Below are 13,806 nucleotides of genomic sequence, written 5' to 3' on the forward strand. Positions count from 1 at the left end.
GCCGAACACCAGGTCGGGGCACACTTGTGCCCATTCGAACCAGTGGGTGCCCGGCAGTGGTGGAAATACGACGCAAAACCTCCCGCAGCCGAGGTGGGTGCTCTACAACATAACGAAATGCAGTTGGCCCTGAAGCGATATTAAAATGTGAATATAAACAGCACTCTGAGGAGTGCCACATGACGATAAATAACAAGTCATTGGTTTCACCCAGCTGCGGTTTACCCTTATTACATGAATCACCAGATATATTACTCCATCGAGCGGAGAAAATGTTTCTTCATGGGCATTTTTCAGGGTTTTCCTAAGCGAACTGCTTCAGAAAATGCAACACACGATAGTTACCATAACACTTGGAAAATGTCATGCATATATTCAAAACATTACATTACAATACTGAAGCACTTCAGCTTTTTACAATGCTTTTCATCGTTCATCAGCTGTGTTGCTTTAGCTCAATTCCCCAGAGCTCTGCACTTTTAGACACGGCTGCCGTTCGTTGTTGCAGCCCTGATGACGATGCCGCATCAACATTTCCAGAGTTAAAATCTGGAGAAACAACTGAAGCAGCCTGAAATGAAATAAAAATTATAAATTAACATTTATTTGATGCTGGTAATACTGGGAACACAGCTAACCAAGCAAGAGCAGATGTTAGCCGCACGTTCAGGATGCTATCGAACAACAAAAATGCTTCAAGATGATGAGCAAAACGAGAACTAGCTAAAAGAAGGAGCCAAAGTTTCGACAAGTGGAACTGTCTTTTTCAAGGCGACATATGCTTCCCTCGGCACAATATATATATAGGTAGGGTTCTAAAGGGGAAAGGTGGGAACGTGGCTGGGCAAGGCAACGACAAAGGGCGTGTTAGCGGCGAAGGTGTAGAAGTCAAAATGAAGGTGTGCTATTCAATGTCGGTGGAGGAAAGTAAGGTAGCGTTGTGTGTCAGCCAGTTGACATGTGACTGTAGGTTCTTTTTTTCGTGGAAGGGGCCTGGACGACAGGAGGGGAAGGATTATCTGCTCCACTTGTAGTCAGTGAACTATCGTCTCTCTGCAAGAGAGAACAGTGATACGTCAACTGGCCAGTGACATGTGAACTGGCTGACACATTCCTCCACCGATGTTGAATATAACACCTTTCTTTTATTCTCTCTTGCAGAGAGACGATAGTTCACTGACCTCCTGCAGGGCAGATAATACCCCCTCCACCCGTCATCCAAGCCCTTTCTACAAAAAAAGGAACCTACAGTAACATGTCAACTGGCTCACACACTGTGCTACCTCACAGACTTCTACCGACGTTGAACAGCACACTTTTCTTTTGAATTACACCTCCTCACCCCTTCTCCCCTTTAGAGGAACCCTACCTGTGTGTAACTAAACACTAAGTAACATAAAAATTTCAGGCATTACTAACACTGGAGCTCTCAGAGAATTAAAAGTAAGCAGTGTACAACTTCTAATACAGATGAACTGTTGCTATCTGACTTTCTAAATGCGAAGTATTTCTGGACGGACATTTGCCACTCTGACTATATCTATCTAGCTGCCTACGTTATGGTGCTCTCATGGTCATTTCGTTAACTTCATGTGTACCAAAATTGGCATAGTATAACATGAGTGTATGATGAACATAAATGATTGGTCATGACATGACTATCATATATGTGTGTCATGTAGGTCATGAAACAGCTGCCTACATCTTGGTGCTTTCATAGTTGTTTTGTTAATTTGGTATGTACCAAAATTGGCATAGTACGACAAGAGAGTATGGCGAACATAAATGATAGGTCATGACATGACTATCATATATGTGTGTCATGTAGGTCATGAAACAGCTGCCTACATCTTGGTGCTTTCATAGTTGTTTTGTTAATTTGGTATGTACCAAAATTGGCATAGTACGACAAGAGAGTATGGCAAACATAAATGATAGGTCATGACTTGAACGTCATGACATGCGTGTCATGTAGGTGATGAAACAGCTGCCTATGTCTTGGTGCTCTCATGGTGGTTTCGTTAACTTCGTAGGCTCCCTGCACACTACTTCGCATAACCGTCGGATCCCATAGGGCGTGGGACCTGATGGCTTTTTCTTTTTGGAACTGTGGATAGGTCGTTTGCATCACGCTGGGGGGTGCCATTCCATTTCATCAAAATATTTGCCACCAGGGCGTAATAAAACAAAACTCACGAGACAATGAGTGCAGCCCAGCACGATATAAGCTGAATCTTGCACAAGAACTGCTGACAAATTATAGCTCACTACTACACACCAACTACTAAAACGAGAATAAAATGTAATGTGTTGTAATTCCCTGTGTTGGCTTTACATCGCTTTTTGTCTATCATGGGAGCAAAACAAGAAAGCGGGCACCCCTCCAGCTTTCATGTTTATTTATCCATTCCTGCATAATATGTAGCACTGATCTCAAACGAGAAACATGAATCAATTGGCCCAGTTTCCAGCTCTGTAGTAATTGACATGTGCTGGTATGCTAGTGACCAGGAAAACACCTGAACTCACGCAGATGGAAGAAACATGCAAGCACAATGCTGAGCTTTGATGTTCCACTCTCTTTTTTTCTCCTTCTACTCATAATTGTTTCCTACGAACCAGATATTCTCCAGATTCTCATCGCAAGCTTAATCTTCTTGATATGAATTATGCAAGCAGAGTGGCAGTTTAATCAACAAACACATATGCTCACAAAATGAGTTGACACAATTAAGCTGAGAACCGTACTCAATAAAGCCTAAACAAAGAAAGCAGAAAAGCATAAAAATGCAGGTATGAGCTGGTCAACTTTTTCAAATGAAGGGACATCTGATCACAAATGTGTAAATATAGCTTCTGGCAAGAAATAAAAAATATAGCACTTACCTTCGCTGCATTCGTACTAGAAATAGGTGAGAAAAGTGTTTTCAAGAGTTCCACATCCTCCTGTTTCGAAGACTTAGAAAGATAAAAGAAAAAAAGAAAAAGATTGCTGTACATGCCATATTGAAATCCCATGATGACACCTGAACGTACAAAAATGAGTTATGCGCCATGTAGACGGCTCCCTGACAAATAGAGCACATGGAGAAATCATTCAGAACCTTTATCACACCCCAACAGTGTCTAAAATATTGAATTTTCTAGATGTGCTTACAGTGACCAGGTAAATTGCAGAACATGCCACAAACATCTATGAGCATATCTGCAAACTGGCACGATGGACCAACCTTTGTAGAAAGAATGATGATGTTCAAGATATCCGAGTTCCCAAAATTGTAAGCTAATTCTAACATGACAACAGAAATGTGACAGCAAAGCCATACATTGAAAGTGACAACAAGACTGTGAACGGAGTTAACACTGTGAATGACAATCGCCTGGCAGTATGGTTCGATAAATTAAACTGCTGCTCAGTTACCAATTGAGAGTGCTTGTATAACACCAATGTGCATTACGCAGCAGTTGGATCTCTGGAGTCTACGTCATGGTTAGCAACTGCCAAGCAATATGATCCTTTGTATTCAATAGCTACAAAGAAGAGTTAAAAAGCTAAGCTAGCAACAAGACACATGAAGGAAGCATAAGTGCTGGCGGAATTCGGTTTCTCAATACTTCCAAGTCTGTCCCTGTAGGCAGTGGAATAGCATGTACCAACTGAATTACATAAGCCATTGCCATGTTCTTGTAGCATTTTCCATGTAAAATTCCTTGGCAACTTAACATCTTGCACATATTTAAATATTACAGTAAAAGCTTGTTAATTCGAACTTCCGTAATTCGTATTTATGGATAATTCGAACTGTACGATTTAGTCCGGCCAAGCTCCACAGAAGTCTATGTATAAAAAAGGCCGTTAATTCGAACGCGAGAAAGTTCCGTCACGGATAATTCGAACTAGGCGCCACCGTGCCGGTGGCTTGGCGCCTGGCACACAGCCAGGGAAACGCGCCTACTGCCTACACACAAGGCTGCGTCACCTCCAGAACGGAGAGAACGGCGAGAGAAGGCAAAATCTGGAAAAATCTAACTGGCGCGGGCTCGGCCAGAAGGCAGCGGCGGCTGCCTCCTCTCCGTTCTACGTGACCTCCGAGACTTTTTGCCCGTCGTGAATCTATCTCGGAGGCTTTGCAAATCTTGTGTAGCTGCTAATGTGTGGCAGATGGTGCAGCAAGCACCAAAACACAGTGAATCAAGTGCGTCGCAGCTGCGCTTGCAATCAAGAACCGACAAATCGGGGCCTTCGCCACCTTCACATGTTCAGCGTGTTTGTCTTGGCAGTCTTCATCGGTTGTGCACGTCTGTTTTCAGCTTAGGAGGTACCGGCCGTCACGATTCTTTGTGAAAGCCTCGGCTAACGTTCGTTTCAGTGGACATCGGTGGTGTGGCACAGTCGGGCCCAGAGCTGCGACTTGAAGACGGCGTGTGCCCGCGGCACACGCCATCACTTTCTGACGCGCCAAATTTCTGACATGCCCTACTGCTTCCAAATTGCAGTGTACTGTTGTTCTCCTTCACTTTCGTTAGTTTGAACTTTTGTTAATTCGAACTGAAGCGCCTTCCCCTTGTGGTTCGAATTAACGAGCTTTTACTGCATCACAGCAAAAGTTGCTGTCAAGCCAGCTGGTGTATGAAATACATGGTTCGTGAATCATCACACAAATCAAGCGTACACATTTCATAACCTTACATTTGTGGTTTTCTCAGATATCCAGCACATTTATCGTTGCTTATACTTTCTAGATATGTCACAAGCATGGGATCATATTGGTAGCAATCACAACAATTCCAAGGCAACTTTCTTTTAACTTAATTTAATATTTAAATGGACACATGAGAAAAACATTCGACAGATTTTTGCAACTTTGCATAATCACAGAAAAGATTCAAGTGATGCAGCACTTCACATGAAGAGGCTACTGTGTCCAGAGCACTACTTGTTGTAGCCTCGGAGTGTTTTTCTGGCAAAGACATTTTCATTTCCAGTGTACCTTTTTTACAACTGTTGTGCACAGTCCACAATGCCTCCAACACTGAAAGCATGACCGCTTACAACTAGCACTCTCAAATTAAGAGCAAGAAGTATCCTATATACATGTGCAAAGATACGAGCAGAAATCACACATTATTTGCTTACAGCAACAAATCTAAAATTTAATAAACTGCCATAAGGAATGTATTAAAGGGGCCCTGGAACTTTTTTACACTACATTTTTGTTCTAAATCTATTCACAGCCCGTCAAAACAGTATTCCTACTGTTTCAGAAAAAGAATTATGATAATGCTCACAAGCGTAAGTTATCAGACGCATAAACTTCTAGATACAAGCAAAGTTAGAGTTGCCGTTAACTCGAATTCTTGCGGCTCTCAATCCATATTTCACTCTCCCAATGGAGCAGCACTGTGGTGCCGAATAGCAGCAGAGCAGTGGCATTACATACCAGAAGTTAAGACGCTATGGTTACCAAGCTGGCACAGCTTGTTGATGGTATTGCTCCCATGATTGCAACACTTTTCACGAGATACTGTCACACTCATGTGCACTACAAAACAATTCACACAACCATGTAGCAGACTCCGTATCGCTGACATTTTACACTACACATACCTGACAGAGCACTTTGACAGTTGTGTAAGCAATAAGCTAACCAAGTGATCACAGAATGCTAGCTGAAAAGTTAGCAAACTGATATATATATATGTATACACGAGCACATCTGGTCATGTGGAGCAGCAGTGTTGTGGAACATATGTTTCTGTATAGCCAACATGAGTACGGCACAAGCAAATTCAGACGAATGATTCCTCGAGTCTGCAGCACTTCACTGCATCGCCAGTACCATCAAAATGGCATGGCGGTTTATTAATGCTTGAAACTCGCACACAGGTGACATTTAGCAGCCTAGTCTGTTGTGATGCCAAAATGCACAATTTGTAGGAACAGACTGGCGGTGCCATCGGTTATTATTAGGGCAAAACACGTCCTGCTATAAATATCATCTTGTGTAGTTCATTTTCTGCTGTAGGTCATAATTAAAATGGCTGTAGAACACAATTTCATAGTACTTGTGATGCCAAACGTACACGAACTGCTCCTAACAATTTTATCCCATCATAACAGTGGCACAATGTGATGTTGTACCTATCGCCCCATCGTGACAGTGCTACTGGTACCTCCTAAGGAGATTTCTTGGGCACGCTGTAGAGCCCCTTTATACAGTTTGAAATTTTCTTGAAATAGCAGAATGAACATTTCTTAGCGAGTCCCCAATATACCTATAATCTTGAAATTTCTTTGGCACATTCCCACGAATGTACACTTTCGTCCTATAAAGCCTCATCATATAATCTTTGAAGTTCACAGACAGCGAATATTTTGGTTCTCCAGCCAGCATCAAGATGAACACCAACTAACCACAACTTTGATAATTTCCTCTAACACCCTCAAAGCATACCTGCAACTTCAAAATGTCTCTGGCATGTTTCTCATATACTCGCGGACAACTTCTGTGGTTACGAAGGGAAAGCTGTGGAGGCAAAGCATGCACAAGTGAGAGCACTTCTGAAAAGAGTCCCGCGTTTTCATCCACATTAATTTAAGCTGGGAAAGAGAAAACATAAATACTTTATTGGCAACAGTCCGATAAAGCAAAACACATCACTGAATGTAAAAGTTTACTTATTTCGCAGCTTTTCCCTGCCGTGTCTTCGTAGACGCGAAACCATCGCACATGAAAGCTGCGTCGATTCAGCATCTGTTCCGAGCAATCGAAAGCACTGTCAAACGCTGGCGGATTACTTGGTGCGGTAACACATGTGCAGAAGGTCCGCCGCTGTAGCTTTCTCTTCATAGCCACAGAAAGTTGTTCGCGAGTATACCATGCACGTTAATCCTACTAAGTATCATTTCTATATGCCTTAATTAAAGTGATGTACTGTTGATTGTCCCACAGATCTCCAAAGAGTTCTTTATAAAAAATTCAGCAATTTCACAGAATGTGCCTGGTTACTCCACACATTTGCAACTGTGTGTACACATCTCTCTTGACAGCCCCTCTTCTGAGTTTCATTGCACTAACTCCAATGGTTTTCTCATTAGGCTAGCACTGGCATTTCCAGTGATCTATCATATCTAAAAGTGGACATAGTAGAGTAGACATTCTGCACACCATCTAGTCATGATGACAACTACACTGCATTGAAAAAATCTTTAGGTGTTCTCTTGCAAAGATAATTTCACGATGACATATTTGACATGCTGAAGCAACACTTGTGCAATAAGAACTGAAAGCCACCATAGTGTAGTAGGGCTTGGGATTAATTTTGACCAAGTGAGGTACTTTGACCTAGCGCTAATTTCCCGCAAATGCAATGTGGGGGTACACGAGCCTTTCCAGATTCAGCCTACATTGCAACTATACTAACATGACCACAAAGCAAACCCGCAACTATGTGCACGGCAGCAGAACACGCCAGCCACTGGGCTACCGTGACTGGCAGAAGTTTACATGGTAACAGACTCTTTATGCACATGTTTATGGCATGATCTTCCTGCAGCTCACAAGGTACTGACTGCACTGTTCCTATTAATTTGAGATGGTACATTTATCATAGATCACACAGAGCAATACTGCACTCCTCTGCAGGTAGAAGAGAAAGTGGATCTGCATAGGTTGGGGGCCTTTGTGACTCTAATTGTTCTCCAGTAATACTCTTAGTCAATAGAATTTCAAAACTGGGTGTGTATGACGCAGCGGCTTTCTTCCTGTTAATGCAAGCTTTTAACTTTCTGCACACCTGCACAACCTGCTACAGGCACTGTGGACAGATGACAAATAACAGTACCAAAGAAACAAAAGTGCAAGAAGAGTGGATGGCATGAAAGCCGATTTCCAACTAAACATTTATGGGGAAAACAGGGTACAAGGATGAAAAGGTAAGATATGTTCTATAACATGGATAACAAGCAGGCACCAAGTCACTATGGCAACGAAAACAAGTAAGCGGGTTTTAAATAAGGCAGCTAGTTTTCTAGTACTGTCACAGAAGGCTGGGGAACACATGTGGCCATGGCTCAAAATGCATAGGAAGGCTCTGAAATTTCATGTGACAGCAGATCATGACGGCTAGGAAGATTAGAGGTGCCATGAAGAAGCAGTTTGTAGCCACAATATCGCAAAATAAATGAGTCAGTGGAATACAAGTAAGATTCTGCACAAACCCACTTACATCAACATTTTTGCCTTCGAGTCTTGTATCTATGCGGTCTTTGCTTTCACTTTTTCTCCGGCCTGTTGCTGACCATGGGCTGGCCTTTTCAGAACTGGACGTGTAAAAAATGCCATTGGTTAGAAACTGAGTGACACCTTGGCAATCAGATCTCATGTGACTTGACAGCAAGTTTCTTTGATGAGAATAATGCCTTTGACATGGCTGTGAGTAGCCCGCATGAAAATTTGTGTTATTGTGATTACGTGATTGCATGATGGTCCTTCCATTTTAACTAATGCAAAGCATAGTAAAATTACTGCTTGTACAGCAACCTGCCACAAATTAGATTTTATACCGACTGGAACAGGCAATCAGTATAAGAATATCAAATACAGTTGGATCTAGTTAATTTGAACGCGCTTAATTCGAACTTCCGATTTATTTGAACTGACGCTGTGGTCCGGTCAAAGTTATGTGTATTCCAATGGCCAAAAATGCCTGGTAATTGGATCGCTCAAGCGTTTGCGATGGTTAATTCGAACATACCGCGCTCCGACAATGTTCTCAGCAGCGCGCCAAATCACGTGCTTCCAACCAGCATTTATCTTACCTCGCCGTTGAGGAAAAGCTTAGGACCGTAGTGGAAATTTAAAAACCGTAACGGAAATTTCACCTTCTCTCAAATGACAAGGTCGCCGCTCAATGAAAAGGTTGTTGGAGACAAGTGCCATATCCAATTCTGTATGACAAGACAGACCCTGAATACAAGGACAAGAAGGCGACACCCAGTACCTCATTCTCCTTGTCTTTTGAATGTGCCGCCGCCGCAACACAAGTGTGCGCACCAACATGATCATGATCAGTGGAAACGACTTTGTCATCTTGATAAGACATTACTCACGTTAAGAATACAGGACGAAGAATGTACACACAGCACTGATCTGTGAGCAGACGAAGGAAAAAGCACGCGAGCACGCAGAGGGAAGCAGTGGTGAAGGCCCAGTCCAGCCTCAGCAACTCTGCTACTTCGGTGGCAGTCTTACGTGGCAGACGTAATTAGCACCATCCATCAAGCTGGCAGGAAAGCAAATCCGCTTCCCTCACTCTCCCTCTCAACTCCCTCATACTTCCCTCACCTTCGACGGTCTGCGCGTGCGCGTGCCTCCATGCCGGCACCAGCTTGCTCCCTGAAGTTTCGTTTTCTGCCATTATTGGGAAGTGAGCGTTGGTCAGCGTGGGCAGTTTCATGGTCACTCACAGTGTGCTTGCTCGTCGCAATATTTCACAACTTGCCCCTTTCATGCATCATGCTATGGTGCATGAATACTTCAAGAAGAAGTCCTTCTTTTAATTCAAACACATTTTCAGGGCCCCTCGAGTTAAAGTTATCAAGATTCGACTGTCTGTACATAGTGCCATAAAGACAGTCTTGGAAACAAGCTTAATTACAAGGTGGGACAACATGTTTATGACATTGCAATTTGCAAAAAAAAAAGGAGAGATTGCTTACTGATGTTTATGTACCCATTAACAGCATAATTATTTTCTGACTTCCCCACAACAGACAGGTCTCTGGTGGCTAATGGTTATGATGTATCACAACAGATGGAATTCGGGGTCTCCCAATGAGCAGTAGCATAATGCAGTATGCTGCGTTACACTGCTAAAGAGTATAATGCAAGTGCTTGTTAAATTATAGTCCATATATGACTAGATGAAACTTAGGTCATAGAGCACCACAATTCTGGTAGTTAAAGTACTCTATCCTTAACTGCGAAAAAAAGAAAAATGGAAAGAACAGGTAAACAGCTGTTGTTCAGAGTAGTACACTTTGGTTTGAGTAGGAAAAAAATTACGTACAACGAAAATATTTTGTAAGTAGATTCATTAATATTCTTCACTTTTACTATTCACTAGAAATCCCCATGATTAAGCTTAAGCATTGTTATGGGAAGCATGCATGCTCCTTTCACCTCTCAGAAAATGGCACATCAGATGCGAATGAATGATAGTCCGGAGACAAAACATCCATGTCTGATTCCGAACAGCAAGTGGCGCCAGCTATGTCCAAGTTGAACACAGCAGCGGATGCAGTTCTCACATCTGAAACACAGAAATAACAAATCAAGGACCCCTATGAGCTTCTGAGTTAATCATGATGGTAGTCAGTCAACACTAGTACAGAAATAAAGTAAAAACTGAGCATGCGCTTCAGCAGCACAAGAAGAATTTAATTCAGCCGTGGTAATTGTAAAGACAGCTGAAAATGGCACCAGTTCTATGAAATGCAAGGCGAATTCACAGCAATAGCCACAGGAGTCTTAATGTGCTTTGTGAGCATAAACGTATCCCCTCCATGACTTGTTTTGCATGCTCGTTCTGGATTCTGATTTTGTGTTGTTTGCTATCACCTGTGTTGGTGCTACATGTACAGGTATTTTCTGGTGTGCACTAATGTTTATTTACAAAGGAGAGGTAAATGCAAAAGTAAATGAATAAACTTTGAAAAAAAAAATGATTTCTTTGTACGTACAAATAAATTATTTTGTGCTGTTTTATTAGCATTTGTATAGCTATATTGCCGTATAGACACCTGAAAGGACCACTCCTGTGTAATGGCCACAGCCCCAACTTGCTAGCCCAAAATATGTAAAAAACAACATCCAACAGAAGAGCGATTGCGTTCATTGCCCCGATGTCACGCACATGCATAGGCGAATTTTTGCACACTGCATACTTCCATGTGCCACTACTAGATGATGAGAGCCAGGGTACGCACAAGATCCAGGGTGTGCACAAGTAGCCAGCTGTGCCGGCACCATTTTGACCTAAGAGTTCAGTCCTGTATAAGGGCCACACCTCGTCAAAATTGTTAAAAAAAAAAAAAAGTGCAGCCCTAATACGAGTTTATACGGCAAATGTACTTCCCATCGTGTACATAAATTTTTTTGCTAGTGACCATGTCAGTGAATAACTATGTTTGTTTTCACTGTATCAACTGATCGCTGCCTTGCCCGGTGAAGGGGGCTCAGACCCCATCAAGCGAAAGGTCATTTTCACTTTCCTTCTGCCCCCCTCCTGTCTGCAGTGAAAACATGAATAAACTTCTTGTGTACTTCACATGAAATGTGGTCATATTGAAGCACTAGAACCACATGACTGGTCAAGGGCAGATACAAGTAGCATTAGAGCTATTAGGGGATGCAGACTATGTGCTGTACAACGATGCTGCGGTCGCACAAAGTATACATGTTAATTGATCTGTTCACTGTGCACACATGAGAGCACACTGAATGGGTCGACATATTTCCACTTTTATACACATTTGTATTCTTTTGCAATGTTCACTTAGTGCCATTGCACTTGAGTGAGCATTGTTCAGCATTTTGCACCAGAATGGGCTTGAATCCAAAATATCACAACAGCACATCACCCAAGTAGACCCATTTCTACCAACATGGTTTAGTCTTCACCCACAGTACACATCTCTGGCTTCCCATTTCAACATGTACTTAATAGTTCACTCAAGTTGTTTGTCAATAAATAGCTTCTACACTAAAAATTGTGGCCCACATACATTCAAGCTAAGAATTTCCACATTATAAATTTAACTGATGTCATGATAGTAACTGCAGCTGCAAACAAGGAGGAGTAGATTCACTTGCCTTCCAAGGTCACTGCAGTGAAGACTCGAGGCTTGTAAGGCATTGCACCTGCCTCAAGAGCTTTGCATATGTATCCATCCAAAAAAGAGAGTGTAGTGTCAACCTGTTGTGATAAGTAGTACTGTCAACAGGTATTGCGAATCCCATAACTTTAACTGTCCATGAGAAAGTAAAACAAATTAAGCAGAATGAACTGTGCACCACTTAACATGTCACACAAGAAGCCACGAGCCTTACAGCTACACTACAGTTAACTATGAAGTCAGGCCAGAACTAGTGATCAAAGTCCTATGAATCTCTTGGCATCTGTCCTCAGCGAAGACGAATTAGCTGCTCAAAATATTTCAGTTTCAGGCAGAACACTTTATGTCCCTTAGATCATCCCAGAATGAAACACAGTATTGTGTGTCACTTATACATCGGCCTAGCACATCCAATGCTTACCAGCGACAGCAGAAAGAATTACTCCTTTGGCAAATTCTAGTTTATTGCACAGAGGATGCCACATTCCTGAACATAGTCATGACAGGGCAGTATGAAGGGAGCAGCATCAGCTAATTTTTTTGTATAATATCTGATAAGACCTTAGTTAATGCTCATATACAATGTGCTCTCTAACAAGATAAAATAATTGCCCTTGAGCAATTGCTGCTGTTATTGATTGATACTATATTGACTGATTGATGATCAGAGTTGATCATCAAAAGTGCACTATGTGACACTTGTATAACATCAGCAGTGGCTATTTCAAATTTAAAAAAAATTATGTTACTATTTAACTTTCACGTTTATGTCCTTCTGTTGACAAAAGCTCTGTCATCGACAATTGGCACCAGTACACTCTTAGGCAAAGTTGCATCCTTTGGGGTGTATCTATGGCACACAACAATAATCGTCATCTGCCTTGCTTGTGTTTCCTTTCTTGAAAACACCGTGCCCACTACTGTCCTGTCAGGAATGCTATGTCATGCTGATAACATGCATGCCGTTCGTTACTGGGACGTACCGAGCTCGCCGCGTTAAAGAAAGGAAATGCGGACAAGGCAGATGATGATTATTGTTGTGTGGCAAAAAGGTGTAATTTTGCTTAAGAGTGTAGGCACCTTTTATTTTAAAATGATAATCCATCAGTTTAGGTTGACAACTGTTTGCTTATAAGGTCCCTAAATCTCTTTTACAGCCTGTGTTTGTAAGTCTAGAGTCAATGAAAGTGCCATAGTCATCAAACACGCAAATACAGAATGCACTTTTCAATTCTTGACAATGAGCTTTGGAAGCAAAAAAACTGATCTAGCTCAGAGCAGTTCTAGGTCCTGATTTAATGCTCTCATACATTCTCAGATGTAGCCCTGATATGGCAAAGCAGATACTTGGACAAATTGACTGACATTCGCTGCAATAAATGCAATGCAGTGAAATATACAAGAAGACAGAAAACCCATATCTTCCTGTCAACAGACTGTTTCACTGCACTATACTCATCATAATAATAGCCTCTATGAAATAACATGGCAGAAGTAAGCCTTGGTGAAAGATGAGAAGAATGGATGCTAGGCCCCATTTGAGACAAAAATACTTTTAACGATCAAGCTGGCAATGTTGGCGAATGCCTTGCATTTTATTGTCTTGGAAAGTGAAAGTTTATTTGCCCATTTCTTGCATGAGAAGGGCAGAGGAAAAATGCTGCTAATGATCTTGATAATCCCTTCAGCCCCTTTCATACAGGCACTAGTCAATGGCAAAGTGCAGACAATAATGATTATGACAGTCAATGTTGTAGTGGTCTGTGGTAATCAGCAGAGAACAGTCACCACAGCAACTAATCTAATCTCTTCCCTAACCGCCACCTCGGCAAAAAATACAGTATAATGCATGCAAAACTTGACATAATCATCAAAACATTAAATCTGAAGACAGTAAGGGTTCATGA

The 13,806-nt window shown here is 41.9% G+C and overlaps 1 protein-coding gene across 1 annotated transcript in view; it reads right to left on the reverse strand.

Annotated features, from left to right (window-relative positions):
* Nucleotides 1-341: 341 nt before the first annotated feature.
* The window catches only part of LOC126531410 (AP-4 complex subunit epsilon-1-like), a 43,465-nt gene continuing 30,000 nt past the window's right edge, over nt 342-13,806 (reverse strand). Inside the window, exons 16-20 of the mRNA XM_050178922.2 lie at nt 11,877-11,979; nt 10,185-10,314; nt 8,230-8,323; nt 2,887-2,958; nt 342-571 (exon numbers count right to left, since the gene is read on the reverse strand). Coding sequence (XP_050034879.1) covers nt 437-571; nt 2,887-2,958; nt 8,230-8,323; nt 10,185-10,314; nt 11,877-11,979 — 534 coding nt within the window. The 3' untranslated portion in view covers nt 342-436. The remainder of the gene's footprint in view (nt 572-2,886; nt 2,959-8,229; nt 8,324-10,184; nt 10,315-11,876; nt 11,980-13,806) is intronic.

This window comes from Dermacentor andersoni, chromosome 5 (assembly GCF_023375885.2).
Source record: "Dermacentor andersoni chromosome 5, qqDerAnde1_hic_scaffold, whole genome shotgun sequence".
Taxonomy (NCBI): domain Eukaryota; kingdom Metazoa; phylum Arthropoda; class Arachnida; order Ixodida; family Ixodidae; genus Dermacentor; species Dermacentor andersoni.